Raw genomic sequence first — 23,998 nt, 5'->3', positions numbered from 1 at the left:
CTAGATTAATACGCGGATAGGAAGAAAACAAGGGAACACATTTTGACAAATGTTGTGTACGTGTCTAGATTAATACGCGGATAGGAAGAAAACAAGGGAACACATTTTGACAAATGTTGTGTACGTGTCTAGATTAATACGCGGATAGGAAGAAAACAAGGGAACACATTTTGACAAATGTTGTGTACGTGTCTAGATTAATACACGGATAGGAAGAAAACAAGGGAACACATTTTGACAAAGGCAATTAAACTCTCATCCTCAAGCAGGCGGGAAGTAGCCCAGTGGTAAAGCATCTACCTGATGTGCTGTCAGTCTGGGATCAATCCCCATCGGTGGGTCCATTGGGCTATTTCTCGTTAAAGCCAGTGCACTACGTCTGGTATATCAAAGGATGTTGTATGTGCTATCTTAATTGTCTACGAGGGTGGTGCATATAAAAGATCCCTTGCTACTAATTAAACAAATGTAGCAGGTTTCCTCTCTAAGACAATATGTCAAAATTACCAAATGTTCAATATCCAATAGCAGAACATAACACCTTTAAGCTGAATATATACTAAGGTTTGATTTCCATTCTGTCATCTCAAACAAAACAAACTTTTAACTTTAAAAGTATGATTCATAACACCTTTAAGCTGAATATATACTAAGGTTTGATTTCCATTCTGTCATCTCAAACAAAACAAACTTTAACTTCAAAAAACACTAAGGCATATTTTTCACAAATGAAATTGATGACATAAAATTATGGCGGGATCATAACCTTGCTTAAAAGGGACAGACCATAGTGTTTTAACACTACGGGATATTGCTCACTATTAGAGCTGTTTATGGTCACTGAAATCAAACATTACTTATATTTTATTGTTTAGAGAATCCATTTCCGTAGAACTGAAGTGTTTCTGGTCATCCTGGCGATTTTTAAGGCTATTTCAATGTCACAGACAAATTTGTTACAGATTTGTAAATTACCCAAACTTAGTGTTCATTTTTATGGGTTGAAACTTGGGTCTAGGTGAAAAATATACCTTAGTGTTTAAAAACTAGGGTCTGTTCCTTTAATTGACAGAAATAAAATAAAATTAAAAGTATTAATTTCTGCATGTACGATAATACATGTATGTTATTTACGTACAATATTAAATTTTACAAAAATGCTTCAAGTAGATCTGCATATTAGACAATCTTTCCTATGGTTTACATGCAATTGTCATTCAACAAGGAACAATTTTATATTCAAATATCCGAAAACACGTTTAAAAACACATCCAATTAACCGTAGATCTGCATATTAGACCATCTTTCCTATGGTTTACCTGCAATTGCCATTCGACATGAATAATTTTATATTCAAATATCCGAAGACACATTAAAAAACACATCCAATTAACTGTTGGATTTTGTATTGTCATAATGGCAAATGGTTCCTTGCAGGACAGACATATTCAAATATCCGCCATATTCAAATATCCGAAATATACAATAATCCAATATTCAAATAAGTGGATTTGACTGTGTATACTAAAGTCTGGTTTCTTCTCTTTCAGGGGACGGGACGTAGCCCAGTGGTAAAGCATTCACTTGATGCGCGGTCGGTCTAAGGTCGATCCCCGTCGGTGGACCTATTGGGCTATTTCTCGTTCCAGCCAGTGTACCACAACTGGTATATCAACGGTCGTGGTATGTACTATCCTGTCTGTGGGATGGTGCATGTAAAAGATCCCTAGGTGCTAATCGAAAAGAGTAGCCCATTAAGTGGCGACAGCGGGTTTCCTCTCTCTATATATCTATATGGTTCTTAACCATATGTCTGACGCCATATAACCGTAAATAAAATGTGTTGAGTGCGTCATTAAATAAAACATTTGCTTCCTTTCGTCTCTTTCAGCTGAAGATCCAGGCGTATAAAGAAGGCATCGACATCAAACTGAACGTCGCGTTCGATGGGCGACCCGACATCAAGATCGAGGTGAAGCCTACTAACCCGTACCAGGTTTGTGATTCACTTTCAAATACTTGAACTTCTTAACATTTCATTTTAAAGCGACATACCCTAGTTTTTAAATATTCACTTTCAAGTACTTGCACTTCTTAACATTTCATTTTAAAGCGACATACCCTAGTTTTTAAATATTCACTTTCAAGTACTTGAACTTCTTAACATTTCATTTTAAAGCGACATACCCTAGTTTTTAAATATTCACTTTCAAATACTTGCAGCTCTTAACATTTCATTTTAAAGCGACATACCCTAGTTTTTAAATATTCACTTTCAAATACTTGAACTTCTTAACATTTCATTTTAAAGCGACATACCCTAGTTTTTAAATATTCACTTTCAAGCAGCTCTTAACATTTCATTTTAAAGCGACATACCCTAGTTTTTAAATATTCACTTTCAAATACTTGAACTTCTTAACATTTCATTTTAAAGCGACATACCCTAGTTTTTAAATATTCACTTTCAAATACTTGAACTTCTTAACATTTCATTTTAAAGCGACATACCCTAGTTTTTAAATATTCACTTTCAAATACTTGAACAACATTTCATTTTAAAGCGACATACCCTAGTTTTTAAATATTCACTTTCAAATACTTGCACTTCTTAACATTTCATTTTAAAGCGACATACCCTAGTTTTTAAATATTCACTTTCAAGTACTTGCACTTCTTAACATTTCATTTTAAAGCGACATACCCTAGTTTTTAAATATTCACTTTCAAATACTTGAACTTCTTAACATTTCATTTTAAAGCGACATACCCTAGTTTTTAAATATTCACTTTCAAATACTTGCACTTCTTAACATTTCATTTTAAAGCGACATACCCTAGTTTTTAAATATTCACTTTCAAATACTTGCAGCTCTTAACATTTCATTTTAAAGCGACATACCCTAGTTTTTAAATATTCACTTTCAAATACTTGCACTTCTTAACATTTCATTTTAAAGCGACATACCCTAGTTTTTAAATATTCACTTTCAAATACTTGAACTTCTTAACATTTCATTTTAAAGCGACATACCCTAGTTTTTAAATATTCACTTTCAAATACTTGAACTTCTTAACATTTCATTTTAAAGCGACATACCCTAGTTTTTAAATATTCACTTTCAAATACTTGCACTTCTTAACATTTCATTTTAAAGCGACATACCCTAGTTTTTAAATATTCACTTTCAAATACTTGCAGCTCTTAACATTTCATTTTAAAGCGACATACCCTAGTTTTTAAATATTCACTTTCAAATACTTGCAGCTCTTAACATTTCATTTTAAAGCGACATACCCTAGTTTTTAAATATTCACTTTCAAGTACTTGCAGCTCTTAACATTTCATTTTAAAGCGACATACCCTAGTTTTTAAATATTCACTTTCAAATACTTGAACTTCTTAACATTTCATTTTAAAGCGACATACCCTAGTTTTTAAATATTCACTTTCAAGTACTTGAACTTCTTAACATTTCATTTTAAAGCGACATACCCTAGTTTTTAAATATTCACTTTCAAATACTTGAACTTCTTAACATTTCATTTTAAAGCGACATTCATTTTAAAGCGACATACCCTAGTTTTTAAATATTCACTTTCAAATACTTGAACTTCTTAACATTTCATTTTAAAGCGACATACCCTAGTTTTTAAATATTCACTTTCAAGTACTTGAACTTCTTAACATTTCATTTTAAAGCGACATACCCTAGTTTTTAAATATTCACTTTCAAATACTTGAACTTCTTAACATTTCATTTTAAAGCGACATACCCTAGTTTTTAAATATTCACTTTCAAATACTTGAACTTCTTAACATTTCATTTTAAAGCGACATACCCTAGTTTTTAAATATTCACTTTCAAATACTACCCTAGTTTTTAAATATTCAATTATTCTGTCAAATACTTGCAGCTCTTAACATTTCATTTTAAAGTGACATACCCTAGTTTTTAAATATTCACTTTCAAATACTTGCAGCTCTTAACATTTCATTTTAAAGCGACATACCCTAGTTTTTAAATATTCACTTTCAAATACTTGCAAACATTTCATTTTAAAGCGACATACTTTTCAAATACTTGAACTTCTTAACATTTCATTTTAAAGCGACATACCCTAGTTTTTAAATATTCACTTTCCTTGAATACTTGAACTTCTTAACATTTCATTTTAAAGCGACATACCCTAGTTTTTAAATATTCACTTTCAAATACTTGAACTTCTTAACATTTCATTTTAAAGCGACATACCCTAGTTTTTAAATATTCACTTTCAAATACTTGAACTTCTTAACATTTCATTTTAAAGCGACATACCCTAGTTTTTAAATATTCACTTTCAAATACTTGAACTTCTTAACATTTCATTTTAAAGCGACATACCCTAGTTTTTAAATATTCACTTTCAAATACTTGCAGCTCTTAACATTTCATTTTAAAGCGACATACCCTAGTTTTTAAATATTCACTTTCAAATACTTGAACTTCTTAACATTTCATTTTAAAGCGACATACCCTAGTTTTTAAATATTCACTTTCAAATACTTGAACTTCTTAACATTTCATTTTAAAGCGACATACCCTAGTTTTTAAATATTCACTTTCAAGTACTTGAACTTCTTAACATTTCATTTTAAAGCGACATTCATTTTAAAGCGACATACCCTAGTTTTTAAATATTCACTTTCAAATACTTGAACTTCTTAACATTTCATTTTAAAGCGACATACCCTAGTTTTTAAATATTCACTTTCAAATACTTGAACTTCTTAACATTTCATTTTAAAGCGACATACCCTAGTTTTTAAATATTCACTTTCAAATACTTGAACTTCTTAACATTTCATTTTAAAGCGACATACCCTAGTTTTTAAATATTCACTTTCAAGTACTTGAACTTCTTAACATTTCATTTTAAAGCGACATACCCTAGTTTTTAAATATTCACTTTCAAATACTTGAACTTCTTAACATTTCATTTTAAAGCGACATACCCTAGTTTTTAAATATTCACTTTCAAATACTTGAACTTCTTAACATTTCATTTTAAAGCGACATACCCTAGTTTTTAAATATTCACTTTCAAATACTTGCAGCTCTTAACATTTCATTTTAAAGCGACATACCCTAGTTTTTAAATATTCACTTTCAAATACTTGAACTTCTTAACATTTCATTTTAAAGCGACATACCCTAGTTTTTAAATATTCACTTTCAAATACTTGAACTTCTTAACATTTCATTTTAAAGCGACATACCCTAGTTTTTAAATATTCACTTTCAAATACTTGAACTTCTTAACATTTCATTTTAAAGCGACATACCCTAGTTTTTAAATATTCACTTTCAAATACTTGCAGCTCTTAACATTTCATTTTAAAGCGACATACCCTAGTTTTTAAATATTCACTTTCCAATACTTGAACTTCTTAACATTTCATTTTAAAGCGACATACCCTAGTTTTTAAATATTCACTTTCAAATACTTGCAGCTCTTAACATTTCATTTTAAAGCGACATACCCTAGTTTTTAAATATTCACTTTCAAATACTTGAACTTCTTAACATTTCATTTTAAAGCGACATACCCTAGTTTTTAAATATTCACTTTCAAATACTTGCAGCTCTTAACATTTCATTTTAAAGCGACATACCCTAGTTTTTAAATATTCACTTTCAAATACTTGAACTTCTTAACATTTCATTTTAAAGCGACATACCCTAGTTTTTAAATATTCACTTTCAAATACTTGCAGCTCTTAACATTTCATTTTAAAGCGACATACCCTAGTTTTTAAATATTCACTTTCAAATACTTGAACTTCTTAACATTTCATTTTAAAGCGACATACCCTAGTTTTTAAATATTCACTTTCAAATACTTGAACTTCTTAACATTTCATTTTAAAGCGACATACCCTAGTTTTTAAATATTCACTTTCAAATACTTGCACTTCTTAACATTTCATTTTAAAGCGACATACCCTAGTTTTTAAATATTCACTTTCAAATACTTGAACTTCTTAACATTTCATTTTAAAGCGACATACCCTAGTTTTTAAATATTCACTTTCAAGTACTTGAACTTCTTAACATTTCATTTTAAAGCGACATACCCTAGTTTTTAAATATTCACTTTCAAGTACTTGAACTTCTTAACATTTCATTTTAAAGCGACATACCCTAGTTTTTAAATATTCATTCACTTTCAAATACTTGCAGCTCTTAACATTTCATTTTAAAGCGACATACCCTAGTTTTTAAATATTCACTTTCAAATACTTGAACTTCTTAACATTTCATTTTAAAGCGACATACCCTAGTTTTTAAATATTCACTTTCCAATACTTGAACTTCTTAACATTTCATTTTAAAGCGACATACCCTAGTTTTTAAATATTCACTTTCCTTGCATACTTGAACTTCTTAACATTTCATTTTAAAGCGACATACCCTAGTTTTTAAATATTCACTTTCAAATACTTGCACTTCTTAACATTTCATTTTAAAGCGACATACCCTAGTTTTTAAATATTCACTTTCAAGTACTTGAACTTCTTAACTTTCATTTTAAAGCATTTCATTTTAAAGCGACATACCCTAGTTTTTAAATATTCACTTTCAAGTACTTGCACTTCTTAACATTTCATTTTAAAGCGACATACCCTAGTTTTTAAATATTCACTTTCAAGTTCACTTTCACTTGAACTTCTTAACATTTCATTTTAAAGCGACATACCCTAGTTTTTAAATATTCACTTTCAAATACTTGCAGCTCTTAACATTTCATTTTAAAGCGACATACCCTAGTTTTTAAATATTCACTTTCAAATACTTGAACTTCTTAACATTTCATTTTAAAGCGACATACCCTAGTTTTTAAATATTCACTTTCAAATACTTGAACTTCTTAACATTTCATTTTAAAGCGACATACCCTAGTTTTTAAATATTCACTTTCAAATACTTGAACTTCTTAACATTTCATTTTAAAGCGACATACCCTAGTTTTTAAATATTCACTTTCAAATACTTGAACTTCTTAACATTTCATTTTAAAGCGACATACCCTAGTTTTTAAATATTCACTTTCCAATACTTGAACTTCTTAACATTTCATTTTAAAGCGACATACCCTAGTTTTTAAATATTCACTTTCAAATACTTGAACTTCTTAACATTTCATTTTAAAGCGACATACCCTAGTTTTTAAATATTCACTTTCAAATACTTGAACTTCTTAACATTTCATTTTAAAGCGTCAAATACTTGCAGTTCTTAACATTTCATTTTAAAACGTCAAATACTTGCAGTTCTTAACATTTCATTTTAAAGCATCAAATACTTGCACTTCTTAACATTTCATTTTAAAGCGACATACTCTAGTTTTTAAATATTCACTTTCAAATACTTGAGTTCATCACAATTATTTGGCCATATGAGATATTACTAGTATTTTTTAAATTAGAATTCTAAGTTTCAATCTTTTAATTTTAACTCAATGTTAACTCGTTATAATTACAAACTTGTTTTATGATTTACTCTATTCTAATTGGATGACGTCATTTAAAAACTGAATGTTATCCTCGATAAACCTCAGAAGACGACATCACTACATAAACAGGCCCATGAATGACCATTAATTTACTGATTTTTTAAAAGTTTATTTTAACTACATGTGTGATTTTATCGATGTATAACAGTCACAAATTTAGTATACAATTTGTGACTATTATACATTGATACATTCAAGAAAAAACCCGACAAACAATTCTTATATATACATTTTGATCTATAACACTATATTGTGCTGGTATTTTGTAGTCTTGTGAGATGGTGAATGCATTTTTGTGCCTTGATTTTGTAGTCAAGTCATGGTTTCCATTTGTCACATACTACATGTGTTTGTTAATAATTGTTGTTATGAATATATGAAGAGTTTCATCGCAAAACGCGATAAACGCCACTATATACACACCCAATCCTAAAAAAACTTTTTATTCCAAACCACCATAAACACTACGCCAGTTTCTCTGCAATCTGCGATATATCCTCAGACAATCGTATCGCGTTTTGCTGAAAACTGAATTAGAACTTGTGTTTGTCTACATGTGAACAGTGTCTGAGTGGTGTTCAGACAATGGTTTTAACATGACGTTTATCGCGTTTTATGATAAAACTCTTCATATATATATATACACACACACACACACACACATACATATACATATTAATTTCATCAATGTAACATGTGGTTTTGCTTTTTAGGATTTTGATAAGGTAAGACATTTTGGTGAAGCTGCCCAAACCAAGTGATATTTTGTTTTTCTTTTCGTTCTTGTTGACCTTTCACAATCCTAATTAAACGCCTTTTCTCTGAAAGAGATTGCTTCCTACCGTCTTGCACCATGTGTGTTGAATTATTGCACTGATTTTAGCTTCCAGTATATTCCCACTCCATTTTCCAAGAAGAGGTTTTCTCAGGTGTTTGATATTTCAAACAGCTGAAAGCCAATGATATTGATCATTTCTGAAATAATTACGTGTATGAAATGAGGGAATGTCTTTTTTCATTAGCAGTCATTGCTAATCATTACTTTTCCGATGGCAGTGGCAATATATGGTGTGAATTTGTCATTTGAAGTTTTAATTAAAGTTTGACGTTTACATCAGTTTCTCACAAACTACAAATCTTAGGACAATACAAAACAAGGTTTATGATTGCATCTACATTGTATGGATGTTCATCACTATAAGCATCCAGGGCTCAAAATTAATGATGACACTGACCACACTTTCCGTTGTTGAGATATACATTTCTGCGGATCAGGAGATGGCTATTTTGTGTTGCTAGATAAAAATTACAGCAGTCGGTAAAACTTCTTAAAGACAACAAAATTAATATATCTGGTCAACACTATCTGCCAGAATTTAACATTTTTACATTTGAAATATGTCTACATGCAACAAAATAACCTTTATTTGCTGCAAAAGTCACCTTTTAGAAAATTGCCATTGGCAGGCTCAGAATTGCTGTCGGTTGACTGTTTAACCCAAGGCTTTTTTTTTTAAAATGGCATGGGTGTTAGATTCTAAAGTTCGAGCTCTGTGCAGCAAAAAAAAATTGTGTTAGGTGAGATATTTAATATGTGGAATTCTTGTTTAACCTCAATACATTTCGTATAACAATCTCTGAAGCTTGTCTAGTTAACTGTGACATGATACTGAACAAAATGATTACCTATAGGTAGTACTAAACCAAATAACTTCCGGCTGGGTCAAAGTACGAGGTGCACCGAACTTTTGATAGAGAAGTGAACACCACAAGTCCTGTGATTGGTTATAAATGTGAGTGTGTTGGTTGTAAAAAATAATAGTTTCATCTGGGTAAAAAAATTTTTTATTTCATCTAGTACCAATGTGTCAAGTAGCCTTGTGCTTGAAACATGTATGGGGTACCTGTAAAAAAAAGTACTCGAATTTTGTGCGAAACTAGGGTAGTCACAGACGCTACCCGTTATCTCAGAAACGAGCAGCTTGACCCCCATTTTTTTCTGATTCACTTTAAGTGTAAGGGGTGGTAGTATTTATATCCGTGGCGTTTATGTCGGTTGATACGTTGCAGGTAGGAGTTTTAGCCACATATGTTACTATTGTCGTCTATGGGATTTGATTTGGTAGTATACACCCTATACAAAGTAAGACGGTTAACTTTAAAAATAAAAATAAAAATTCGTATAACAATCTCTGAAGCTTGTCTAGTTAACTGTGACATGATACTGAACAAAATGATTACCTTTACAAAGTAAGACGGTTAACTTTAAAAAAAATATAAAAAGAATTGACAGCAGTAGCTTTGGCAGCCATGGTGACAATGACATCAACTTTCGCATTTTTAACTCCATTTCTTACAAACGTACATCAGTGAAACTTGGTGTATAGTTATACCTACGACTGTTCATCTCAATGCATGTTTAAAACAAATTGATATATACTGAATAAGAATTTAATAAATATTTTTTTTATTGAATTTTTTTTATTAACGTTTTCTTCTCATCCAGTTACTGTTTCATACCCAATAGCCAATGTATTTTTAATGCTGATATGTTGTCACACATTCGTATGCTGATTCATTAAAGAAAGAAAGTAATTTTGATCAAGTCTTAAATCAAAATTAAAATGTAATATCATCCAATTATTGCACTGCTTTTAATTTGTTATCTCCCAGCTGAAGCAGCATTGTGTTTAGTCTAATGATTGTTGGCTCCCAGCTCAAGCAGCATTGTGTTAAGTCTAATGATTGTTGGCTCCCAGCTCAAGCAGCATTGTGTTAAGTCTAATGATTGTTGGCTCCCAGCTCAAGCAGCATTGTGTTAAGTCTAATGATTGTCGGGCTGCGTCAGTTTTGTTTCTCTCCCAGCTCAAGCAGCATTGTGTTAAGTCTAATGATTGTCGGGCTGCATCAGGTTTGTTTGTCTCCCAGCTCAAGCAGCACTGTGTTAAGTCTAATGATTGTCGGGCTGCATCAGGTTTGTTTCTCTCCCAGCTCAAGCAGCACTGTGTTAAGTCTAATGATTGTCGGGCTGCATCAGGTTTGTTTGTCTCCCAGCTCAAGCAGCACTGTGTTAAGTCTAATGATTGTCGGGCTGCATCAGGTTTGTTTGTCTCCCAGCTCAAGCAGCACTGTGTTAAGTCTAATGATTGTCGGGCTGCATCAGTTTTGTTTGTCTCCCAGCTCAAGCAGCATTGTGTTAAGTCTAATGATTGTCGGGCTGCGTCAGTTTTGTTTGTCTCCCAGCTCAAGCAGCATTGTGTTAAGTCTAATGATTGTCGGGCTGCATCAGGTTTGTTTCTCTCCCAGCTCAAGCAGCATTGTGTTAAGTCTAATGATTGTCGGGCTGCGTCAGTTTTGTTTGTCTCCCAGCTCAAGCAGCATTGTGTTAAGTCTAATGATTGTCGGGCTGCGTCAGTTTTGTTTGTCTCCCAGCTCAAGCAGCATTGTGTTAAGTCTAATGATTGTCGGGCTGCATCAGGTTTGTTTGTCTCCCAGCTCAAGCAGCATTGTGTTAAGTCTAATGATTGTCGGGCTGCATCAGGTTTGTTTGTCTCCCAGCTCAAGCAGCATTGTGTTAAGTCTAATGATTGTCGGGCTGCGTCAGTTTTGTTTGTCTCCCAGCTCAAGCAGCATTGTGTTAAGTCTAATGATTGTCGGGCTGCGTCAGTTTTGTTTGTCTCCCAGCTCAAGCAGCATTGTGTTAAGTCTAATGATTGTCGGGCTGCGTCAGTTTTGTTTGTCTCCCAGCTCCAGCAGCATTGTGTTAAGTCTAATGATTGTCGGGCTGAATCAGTTTTGTTTGTCTCCCCTTTACGAAGTCAAAAGGCGAGTTATTCGTATTACTTTTCCAATGGCGACATTAAAGTTTTGTATTTAGATAAGTTTTTCTCACAAACTGTAATTTCTAGGTCAATGAAACTTGGTTTATAGTTGGGCCTACATGTATGGATGTTCTGCACAGAAACAATTTATCGTAGGCAACACATTCTATTTTGTGGAATACTTGTTGCGTTAAAGTTTATTATTAAAGTTTTGCATTTAGAACAATTTCTTACAAACTGTAATTCCTAGGTGAATGAAATTTGGTTTATAGTTGCACCTACATTTGTGGACGTTTATCAAAATGCACAGAATTTCTTTTATCATAGGCAAGACATTTAATTTTACAGAATACATGTACTTGATGCGTTAAAATGTATCATTAAAGTTTCATATTTAATTCAGTTTGTCACAAATGTTAATTCCTAGGTCAATGAAACTTGGTTTATAGTTGGAGCAACATTTGTAAATGTTCATCAAAATGTACAGAATTTTGTTTGTACATGTATCATAGGTGAGACATTTAATTTTGCAGAATACTTGTTGCGATAAAGTTCATCCTTAAAATTTGGCATTTAGGTCAGTCTCTCACAAACTACATGTAGGTCAATGAAACTTGGTTCATAGTTGCACTGATAGATGTTCATCGCAGTGCTCGGGAAAATGTGTGGTACGTAGGCGAGACATTTAATGTTGCAGAATTCTTGTTTTGTTTTCAGATTGTGTGGTCTGTTTTGTATGTGAAGCAACCCAGTTACATAAGCTGTGTTTTACATTGTTTTATATACGAATTGGCCTTTCACAATCCTGAATGTGTTTCCATCTCTTCAATGAACCCCATTTCCATCTCTTCAGTGAACCCCATTTCCATCTCTTCAATGAACCCCATTTTGCAGCCCAAACCAAGCCATTTTTTACTTTGTCAATTAAGACTTTCTTTTTGTGATATTTTCATTTATTCATCCATTATATTTAATTTTTTGTGCTAACACGTTAATATTAATTAACCATTTAGCTTTCATTATTGCTTTTTGATCATTTTCATAGCATAAATTAGTTTAATTATAGATCTTGGTTAATTTAATAATAACATCAACCCTCTGCATTAACTTTTCCATCTAGAAGCCATATGGTGCCTAATTCTGTTTTTGAATATAGTTAGTATGAAATAAAAATGAAATAAATAAAAGGTTATATATGCAACCAAATTCATCGCAATGTAGAGGGCTGAAGATCATCATCTGTTTAATCAATCATAAATGTAGTTTAATTATAGATTTTCTCATTTATTAATATTGTCATCTCTGTAAAAGTTGTATTAACAACAGTTAATTTTTTATTTTTATTAACATACTTATTTTTTAAATCTGTTACAGGTAGTTGTCAATCTTTTATTTATTATTATTTTAATTTACTTTGTTATCATTTAGCTATCAATCATTTTATTATTATTATTTTAACTTTGTAACAACTACTCACATATTACTCAGATCTTTCGATCAATATCTCATCTCATTTCAAATAACAACCAATCATCTTCTTTCTTCTTATTAAACAAACCAATCACAATCATTTTTATCTACTCTTCTTCTAATAGCTTCATAACATAACCAATGAAAAGTGTTGTTACATTTTTTTCATCCACATCGCATCTCATTTCAAATAGCAGCCAATCATCTTGCATCTTCTTTTTAAACAAACCAATCACAGTCACTTTTACCTACTCTTCTTTTAATTACTTCATAACATTAGCCAATGAAAAGTGTTGCTACATTTTTTTCATCAATATCTCATCTACTCATTTCAAATAACAACCAATCATCTTGCATCTTCTTTTTAAACAAACCAATCACAGTCACTTTTACATACTCTTCGTCTGATTGCTTCCTAGCAGCAGCCAATGAAAGGTGTTGTTATATTTGTTGCAGGACCCATATGACATGGTAGACCTGGGTGTTGTGGAGGAGGCTGTGCGCCACACGATCTGCCTGACGTCAGCAACGTTCATCATCACGCCGTGGTTTTACCCACGCACATTCGGCTCATTCTCGCGAGAAGGGCGCAGTGCAGCGGCTATGTCACAGGTTCGTGTTTGTGTCCTTGAATCAGTTTTAATTTTTTTTTTTTTTTTTTTTTTTTTTTTTTTTTTTTATCCTTATCCTACTCTACCCTTTTCTTTGACTCCTTTGAATTCCATCTCATTTCTTCCTGATCTGGCAACTCCTCCTATCTTTCAACTTCCTTCGCTGTCCACCTCCACATCCCAGTCCTTAATGTCTCTCCAACTGCGACAGATGCTTGTCTCTTGTGGCTATTCATCCCACACACCTGTAATTTCCCATCAGCTTTAAGCTGTGGGCTTAGGTCTGACCACTTCAGAGAGTGTTCAATGGTTACTTCTGGCCGGATTGCATGCAAAGAAATGTATACCCTCCCAACCCTGATGAAAAATGAAGTTTTAACATAAAAATTTGACTTTTATGTGCACCATCCAATTTTTTTATTTTTTATTTTATGCATTTGCCATACGCTTTCTACCGGCAACCAAACAAACTGAGTACATGCAGGGCTCATGTACATGCAATCTGACATGCTTTAGTTATGTATGTAACCAAGTTTTCATTACCTAAGGTCATAATTAACACCTGTATTTTTTTAATTAGAATATCCTACTAAAATCTGTATTTAATTATTCTTTAGTTAGCTGAATCTATAGCCACCACAAATCGCCACCCGTAGTCCACTAATGAACAAACAGGAAATCAGTGTGGAGTAGTTGTAATTATTCTTGATGTTTATAGAAGAATATATATCCAAAGATTTGAAAAAAGTTGGTTATATTAATATCACGTGACAGTTACAGATCCAGATGTCATAATACATCAGACATGGCGTCTTTGCCAGTCTCCAGACCCAGACCTAGCTTCCAGACCCAGACCTAGCTTGATGGTGTTTTGGGCCTATATTATTTTAGCAGTGATATTACTGTTTTTAATACAAATATCCTCATGTACATGATGTACAAGTTCATCACTAAACTGTAAACAATAATCATGATCATGGAAAAGAAAGAAATGTTTTATTTAACAACGCACTCAACACATTTTATTTATGGTTATATGGCGTCAGACATATGGTTAAGGACCACACAGATTTTGAGAGGAAACCCGCTGTGACCACTTCATGGGCTACTCTTTCCGATTAGCAGCAAGGGATCTTTTATTTGCACTTCCTACAGGCAGGATAGCACAAATCATGGCCTTTGTTGAACCAGTTATGGATCACTGGTTGGTGCAAGTGGTTTACACCTACCCATTGAGCCTTGTAACAACTTACTGATAAATATAAAGTTGAAAATATTAATTTGTTTAAATATTTTTAAAACAATGATACAGCGTGAAATGGCAAACAGAATTCTGAAAAACATGAGTTAATTTATGACGTCACGTGTATGTAGAAATCATCTAGCCCTCAGGTCAGACAGATTTATCTAGCATCATTCAAAAGCTGGATAACCCCGTCCAGTGGGTAAGAAAAAGGTGTACGAACCCTGTTATGAACCTCTCTACATTCCTTAAATATAGCCACCTACGTTTCTCAAACAGTGTCCTGTTTTCAAAGATGATAAACACTGATCCAATCATATTCTTTCTTACAAAGATGATAAAAACTGATCCATTCATATTCTTTCTTACAAAGATGATAAAGACTGATCCAATCATATTCTTTCTTACAAATGCAAACTGTACCATTTTACGGTGAGCTATCACTCCCCCCCTACCCCCCCCATCACTCCCCTGAGATTATATCAAGGAGAGTAATTTTTAGCTCCCCTTTAGCTTGTGAATTTATATATAGGATCAATAATGTTATATCTTAAATGGCTCCCCATACATTATAATCCCAAATAACATATGCAAAACATTTTGCGGCAAAAGGTATTCATGATAAACCTGTCATTTTACTTATAACTGTAAATAACCGTAAATAAAATGTGTTGAGTGTGTCATTAAATAAAACATTTCCTTCCTTCTTTCAATATCTGTGTGGTTCTTAACCATATGTCTGATGCCATATAACCGTAAATAAAATGTGTTGAGTGCATCCTTCCTTTCTTTTTCTTTAGTTTGATCCTTGTATACAGTAGGAGAGCTATTGGTCATTCCTAACAAAACATGGCAATTCACATCAAGGTCCAAAAATAGGTTGAAGTAGAATAATATTATCTCTTTCTTTGTTTGTTTCGGGACAGCTACAAGCCATCCAGACTGCTGCCGCGGAATCGAACCTAGAATACCGTGCACCCCAGACTCACGGCAGCCAATCAGCTCAGACGATCACCGTGCCAAGCTCAACGAAGAAAGCCGCTGCACCCACAGTCCCGTCACAGACTGCCCCACAGACAAAGGCCAATTTCGAACCCATCCAAGCAGAGAAATACCAAAGTGCTGTAAGTATTTTAATTTGGGATGCACAATTTTAAAACAGGATGGTCAATTTTAAAATTGGATGTACAATTTTGAAATTGGATGTGCAGTTTTAAAATGGAATGTACAGTTTTAAAATGGGATGCATATATTTGAATGTGGGTTGAACTGCTTATCATATGGGTTGGTAATTTTTCAGTGTGGGATAAATAGATCATCATCTTGGATGCCTACATTTCAATCTTGAATGACTGGATTATATTCTGTGATGCAACTTTCATCATTTGTTATGCATATACATGTATTTCAGTTTGGAATAAGCTGATCATCATTTGGGATTGCATCTATTTTAGTTTAGGACGAACTGATCACATTCTGGGATAGATATATTTCACTTAGGAATGAAAGAAACATATTGTGGGATGTATACATGTATGTTTCTCTATTGATCATCATCTGCGATGCATGTATTTTAGTCACATATCAAATGATCATATGCTGGGGTGAAATGATTTTAATCAGGTATGAAACAATTTCAGTCAGGGTTTGACCTGCTTTTAAGCTGGGATGAAAAGAGTTTGTACAGGAGACAGGAGATTTGAATTAGAATACTAACTGGTTTTATTTGATGTCATATATATATATATATATATTTTTAAATGTTCTAATATTTCAGTTGATCATATACATGTTGCTGATTATACATGTACATACATTAAAAAACAACTCATATGAGTGGATGCTGATTTTTTTAATTGATTTTAAAAAAAAAATTAAGCAAAAAAGCCCCAAGTTTTAATTATATGTGCAGTCCACTGTTAAATGGGATGGACAACACTGGCAAGTTATCCCCATCCCCAAATCTGCCATGATCTAAGCATGTCCATCACCCCCCCACCCCCTACCCCCCACCCCCTACCCCCACCCCCTACCCCCCACCCCTACCCCCACCCCTACCCCCTACCCCCCAAAAAAAACCCCAACAACAACAACAAATAAACAAACAAACAAAACAAACCTACACACACAAAAAAAAAAAAAAAAAAATCCAAAACCCCCAAGAGTCTGCCCCTCAGCCAGAATCAAGACTATCAGGTTCTGTGACATCTTATTTGAGACCTGTATTTTGTGTTCTTGTTACCATGGCAACTATACTTTTGTTTGTAACATGCAGTGTATACAATGTAGTCTTGATAGCATTGATCCTGGTGTGTTGGTATCAGTTTTTGCAGACATTATAAACAAGACTCCCGGTTGAATATTCCCGTATAGCAGATGTGTGTTAAAATAATTAAAAGCTACGGTCGATGGTAGACATTTCCTGAACTATCTCTTTGGCTTCGTATACAATAACATACATGTACCTCACTTCAGTTCAACTTGATGTGCATGTTCTGTACGTGGTACAATTTGTTAATTACACTATTCACATACATGTACCTCACTTCAGTTCAACTTGATGTGCATGTTCTGTACGTGGTACAATTTGTTAATTACACTATTCACATACATGTACTTAAATACGCATACATACACAGTTAAATGTATTGGTGTTTTTTAAACAAAAAATTTTCAACAGCAATTTTGCACTGCAATTTTTCCAGCATTCTAAAAATGAGGTGCATGTGTCACACACCTCAGTTCATTGCTATTGTACGGTGCAAAGTGCAAAGTGCAAAGTAACATTGTTGAAAATTCTGAGGCTTCATGTATTTCTCACAGACCAGCAAGCCTGGAATAGAATATTTATTACTTTTTTGTCTTTTTTCTTTTTTTTGCGGACATTAAAAATTATTTCAAAGCCTATATTGTTTGTATTTATTTCGTCTCGCTATCAAAACCTCGTATCTTTTTTGTCGACCTCACAAAGAAGCTGGAAATGACTGCTGTATTGACAACCAACACTTGTGGTAAGTATTTAATGTTTGTTTTTTATATTACATGTCCTCATGATTGAAATGTGCAGTTACAGTGGACTCAGTCTTAACAGGATTTTTATGCAACCAAAATCTGTTGACCATTAATTTTGCAAGTTAAAGGTTGGTGGGGAGGGTTTTCGGGGAGTAATGGCACCACTACAACACATTGGTTTATTAATCAAGGACTATTGGATGTCAGACATTGCATAATTATGACATATAACTGGAACAGAGAACAAAGAAAGACATGGTTTATTTAATGACGCACTCAACACATTTTATTTACGGTTATACGGCGTCAGACATATGGTTAAGGACCACACAGATTTTGAGAGGCAACCTGCTCTCGCCACTACATGGATTACTCTTTCTGATTAGCAGCCAAGGAGGATCTTTTATTTGCACTTCCCACAGGCAGGCTAGCACAAACCATGGCCTTTGTTGAACCAGTTATGGATCACTGGTCAGTGCAAGTGGTTTACACCTAACCATTGAGCCTTGCGGAGCACTCACTCAGGGTTTGGAGTCGGTATCTGGATTAAAAATCCCATGCCTCGACTGGGATCTGAACCCAGTACCTACCAGCATGTAGACCGATGGCCTAACCACAATGCCACCGAGGCCGGTAGAACAGAGAAGAAACCTGTCTAAGAATGGGTCAAGTCTTATTATCCAAGTACCTTCGTTGAAAGCTTTGGGCTATTTCTCGTTCCAGCCAGTGCACCACGACTGGTACATCAAAGGCTGTGGTATGTACTACCCTGTCTGTGAGATGGTGCTTATGAAATATCCCTTGCTGCTAATCGAAAAGTGTAGCCTATGAAGTGGCGACAACCAGTTTTCTCTCTCAATATCTGTGTGGTCCTTAACCATATGTCTGATACCATATAACCATAAATACAATGTGTTGAGTGCATCGTTAAATAAAACATTTCTTTCTTTCCTTCGTTGAAAGCTCTTATCAACTGAGCTAAATTCTGACCCCTTATCTTTTGCCCAATTTAATTTTCGGCTCTGTAGTTCATAAACACTTGCAACCATAGAGCTGAAATGTCCTTAAAGTATATATTATACAATGTTTAATTTTCAGCTCTGTAGTTCATAAACACTTGCAACCATAGAGCTGAAATGTCCTTAAAGTATATATTATACAATGTTTAATTTTCGGCTCTGTTGTTCATAAACACTTGAAACTATTGAGCTGAAATGTCCTTAAAGTATATATTATACAATGTTTAATTTTATACAAACTGAATGCTAGAATTTATGAAACCTTTAAGCTTTCCAAGTACATTTGTACATACAGTTTCATACCCTTAGGCAATGTTTCTGCCAGAAAGCAATTTTTAGGTATGACACTATGGAATTGAATGCAATTACAGTCAACAGGGTATTGGGGCCTCCTTCAGAAAGAAAATGGGTTACGTTTAGGGTTAGGTTTAAAAAAAAATCATCCAGTAATGATAAAAGTGATTAATTTTGTCAAACTGTTAACTTTATAAAAAAAAATTAAAATCTGCAAAACAGTTTGGGTATGGTGCCATACCCGTTTTACCCTCTGGCAGAAACCCTGTTGGGACAAAAATAGGCTTTGTAAATTCAGAGAAACGTGTTGAAGGACAGACACCAGTGTTGTTTTCAGGATGGAAAGCCCTCTTGAACATTTTTGACTGGTTTGCATCACATGTTATCCTATTACATTCATTAATATCTAAATTGTTCCTTAGTATTCTGTCCTGGACCAAGCCACTGGCTGTCCAGAAACTTGGCCTATGACAGACATGCCTGAGACCTTAGTGGTATATGGGCATGTTGAAAATACTCACTCACTCACTCACCCACCCATTAATATTCATGTAAAAAAACAAAACAAAAAAAACCCAGTCTGGAGAAAAAAACTAGTTCTAGGTACTGTTTCAGACTGACTGACTGACTGAATGAATGAATGAATGAATGAATGAATGAATGAATGAGTGAGTGAATGTTTAATGACACCCCAGCACGAAAAATACATCGGCTATTGGGTGTCAAACTGTGGTAATGAAAAACAATGTGATGATCAACATCAATATAAAAATTCAATGTCACAGATAGATAACTGACTTTTACTCAAAATTTATTTGTGCTGTATTAGCCATTCTCGAATAGAATGTTACCCCCCTGCACCACAGTGAGGTTACAGCAAGCACAAGGGTGTTTCAGACTGAGTCCACTGTATGTTGTGTTACTAACTCAGCATTTTGCAAATTCATACTATTAATGTTATGTGTTTTGCATGAATAATCAACTTGGTCATATTTTGTGAAGTTTTACATGTGTATGTATTTTCCCATTTGTTCTTTGTATCGTAATATATTGGACAATGCCAACAACTAACAGGGTGGGCCTATGTGGGCAGCAGTAGTTATTTCTGACACCTATGGTTTTTAAAAATAACATATGGGATGTGGTGGGTTTTTTCCCATTCCAACCTGTACTAAAAAATTGGCAGGATTTAGCTGTTGGGGCCAGTGATCGACTCATCAGATTGATTGCTCTCAATCAATTTTGGATTTTCCCATTCCAGCCAGTACCCGCAACTAGTATGTCAAACTCTGTGATATGTGCTGTCCTGTGTTATTAAAAAATATCCTTTGATGCTAATGGAAATAAATAGTTGGTTTTATTTGTAGACTAAGATTCAGTAGAACACCCCAAGATTGGGTGTTTGCCCATTCCAACCAGATCACCACAACTGGTATATCAGAGGCTGTGGTATGTGTTGTCCTGTCTATGGGAAACGATCTAATTAAAATTAACTCCACAATTACATGTGGATCTAACACCAGCCAGTTGGAGCTCATTTCCACCAATCAAAACCTTACTTGCAGAATCTTGCCAGTGATTTAAAAATAATTTGAAAACATTCCGAATTATCCTGAGGGTGTACGACATGTTTCGTGTGAATTACGAATGCCTTAAAACATGTTTTATTTTATAAAATAAATAATTTGTAATGTAAAACTGAAGACTGATTTAGTTTTAGTTTTTTTTATAAATAAATAAATAATTTTTAATGTAAAATTGAAGACTGATAACCCACCCCGTACATTTGGTATGGTTTGCTGTACTGCGGCCACTAAAATAGACTCACCCGATATTTTTAGAATTTGTATGCTCCCAAATAACGTTATAAAAGGCGAAGTGTGATTGGTCAATATTTAAATTATTATTTACAGACGAAATGTTACCTGGACATTGGGGACTACGCAGTGTTGTTAATTTTAAATCACTGGCAGGATTCTGCAAGTAAGGTTTTGATTGGTGGACATGAGCTCCAACTGGTTGGTGTTAGATCCACATGTAATTGTGGAGCTAATTTTAATTAGATTGTATGGGAAAGTACACCCCTTGCTGCTAATCGAAAAATGTAGTGGGTTTCCTCTGATGACTACAACTGCTAAATGTTTGACATCCAATAGCTAATGGTTAATTGATCAGTGTGCTCTAGTGGTGGTGTTAAACAAAGCAATCTTTAACTGTAAGCTACATGTACATGTATATGTTTCAGAATTGCTAAATGTTTGACATCCAATAGCTAATGGTTAATTGATCAGTGTGCTCTAGTGGTGGTGTTAAACAAAGCAATCTTTAACTGTAAGCTGCATGTACATGTATATGTTTCAGAATTGCTAAATGTTTGTCATCCAATAGCTAATGGTTAATTGATCAGTGTGCTCTAGTGGTGGTGTTAAACAAAGCAATCTTTAACTGTAAGCTACATGTACATGTATATGTTTCAGAATTGCTAAATGTTTGTCATCCAATAGCTAATGGTTAATTGATCAGTGTGCTCTTTTGGTGCTGTTAAACATTATTAATTGGGTTTGTGTAATACAAATATTGTCATGCATTATGAAATAAATACAAAATTACTTATAAATGAAATCACATGAAACTGAATTCACAAGTGAAATCATATGTAGCTGAAATCACAAAACTCGAATAATATCTAGCTGAAACCACAAAACTGAAATTACACAAAACTCAAGTAATATGTAGCTGAAATCACAAAACTGAAATTACACAAAACTCAAGTAATATGTAGCTGAAATCACAAAACTGAAATTACACAAAACTCAATATGTAGCTGAAATCACAAAACTGAAATTACACAAAACTCAAGTAATATGTAGCTGAAATCACAAAACTGAAATTACACAAAACTCAATATGTAGCTGAAATCACAAAACTGAAATTACACAAAACTCGAGTAATATGTAGCTGAAACCACAAAACTGAAATTACACAAAACTCGAGTAATATGTAACTGAAACCACAAAATTGAAATTACAAAACTCAAGCAATATGTAGCTGAAATCACAAAATTTAAATCACAAAACTCAAGTAATATGTAGCTGAAACCAAAAAACTGAAATGACATAAAACTCAAGTAATATGTAGCTGAAATCATGAAACTGAAATCACATAAAATTAAAACCACATAACCAGAAATAATATGAAGCTGAAGTCACGAAACTGAAATAACATAAAATTGAAATCATGTATAGCTGAAATGACTATATCTTTATCCTAGGATATGTCCACCCCTAGCTGTACATTGATAACTGAAATAACATAAAATTGAAATCATGTATAGCTGAAATGACTATATCTTTATCCTAGGATATGTCCACCCCTAGCTGTACATTGATAACTGAAATAACATAAAATTGAAATCATGTATAGCTGAAATGACTATATCTTTATCCTAGGATGTGTCCACCCCTAGCTGTACATTGATAACTTCATTACAAAATGACAAGCAGTTCCTACAAGGGCAGGATATAGCCCAGTGGTAAAGCACTCGCTTGATGCATGGTCGGTGTGGGATCGATCCCCGTCAGTGGGCCCATTGGGCTATTTCTTGTCTCAGCCAGTGCACCACAACTGGTATACCAAAAGCTGTGGTATGTGCTATCCTGTCTGTGGTATGGTGCATATAAAAGATACCTTGCTACTAATAAAGAAAAATATAGCGGGTTTCCTCTCTAAGACTATATGCCAAGATTACCAAATGTTTGATATCCAATAGACGATGATTAATAAATCAGTGTGCTCTAGTGGTGTCATTAAACAAAACATCCTAGAACTACCGGTAGTTAATATACCACTGAATGCCAGCTTACAGCTTGTTGTCCTGAAGCTAGACAATAATATTAACTTAACAAATTCTTGCATTTTGACCTTTTCAAACTTGAATGTTTTAAAACCGTATATGTACGTACATGTCTGGTAAATTTTGTTGTGAACTTCTCACCCGTTTGCCCTTTTCTTTTTTTAAAGAATGGTTTATGATTTGAATAATTAATAACCAGGTGCATGTAGCTATTTAACAGTTAATTAATAATGTGTACAGTTCATCAAAGTTTTACTAATTAATAACACTATTTACAAGAAAGATACGAGGTTCATAAAAGTAACTTATTTTTTTAAATAATTCATTTAACCTGAACAGTTAATTTGAAAAGATAATTCATTCGATTTTGGTTACTATGAAGAGGTAATATATAGAGAATGTTATTAGTGTTTAGGTCATACTATTTGACACCCATGGCTGTCATTGTTAACAGGTAGAATATTTGTGTTTGTTTTTTGTTTTGTTTAAAGACACCACTAGAGCACATTGATTAATTAGTCATTGGATATTGGATGTCAGACATTTGGTAATTCTGACTCATAGTCATTAGAGGAAATCTGCTACATTTTTTTCTTTTCCAATAACAGCAAGGGATCTTATAAGTGGACCATTCCACAGACAGGATAGCATATACCACAGCCTTTGATATAGCAGTCGTAGTGTACTGGTTGGAACAAGAAAGGTAGTATGTAGCTCAAGGGTAGCATTCTAACCTAAGATAGATGACTATCAGCTTTATGCACAAGGTTGTGGTATGTGCTGCCCTGTCTGGAAACAAACAGAGCTGCATAATTTTTTTAATGACTTTTATATCAAAGGTTGTGGTTGGTGCTTTGCTGTCTGTAGCAAAACTGTTTGATTTTTGTTTAACGACACCACTAGAGCACATTGACTACAGGTCAAAATTACCAAATGTTTGACATCCAATAGCCAATGATTAATACAATCAATGTGCTCTAGTGGTGGTGTTAAACAAAACAAACTTTAAATGTTAGACTGACCGTGCATCAAGCAAGTGTTTTACCACTGGGCTGCATCCCGTTCCCCACCCCCGGGGGGGAGGGAGAGAGGCAGAGAGAGAGAGAGAGAGACAC

At 33.7% G+C, this 23,998-nt stretch overlaps 1 protein-coding gene across 13 annotated transcripts in view; it reads left to right on the top strand.

Moving 5' to 3' along the window:
• LOC121386181 (phospholipid transfer protein C2CD2L-like) overlaps positions 1-23,998 on the top strand; it is a 184,020-nt gene that overhangs the window by 93,745 nt on the left and 66,277 nt on the right. For 12 of the 13 annotated variants that reach the window (XM_041516994.1, XM_041516993.1, XM_041516996.1 and 9 more), the window contains exons 4-7: positions 1,892-1,996; positions 8,274-8,285; positions 13,308-13,463; positions 15,632-15,829. In XM_041516994.1, the coding sequence (XP_041372928.1) occupies positions 1,892-1,996; positions 8,274-8,285; positions 13,308-13,463; positions 15,632-15,829 (471 nt within the window). The remainder of the gene's footprint in view (positions 1-1,891; positions 1,997-8,273; positions 8,286-13,307; positions 13,464-15,631; positions 15,830-23,998) is intronic. The other variant, XM_041516995.1, reaches the window with a different exon arrangement.

This window comes from Gigantopelta aegis, chromosome 12, assembly GCF_016097555.1.
Source record: "Gigantopelta aegis isolate Gae_Host chromosome 12, Gae_host_genome, whole genome shotgun sequence".
NCBI classification, from domain to species: Eukaryota; Metazoa; Mollusca; class Gastropoda; order Neomphalida; family Peltospiridae; genus Gigantopelta; species Gigantopelta aegis.
This window is presented reverse-complemented; position numbering and strand designations above follow the sequence as displayed.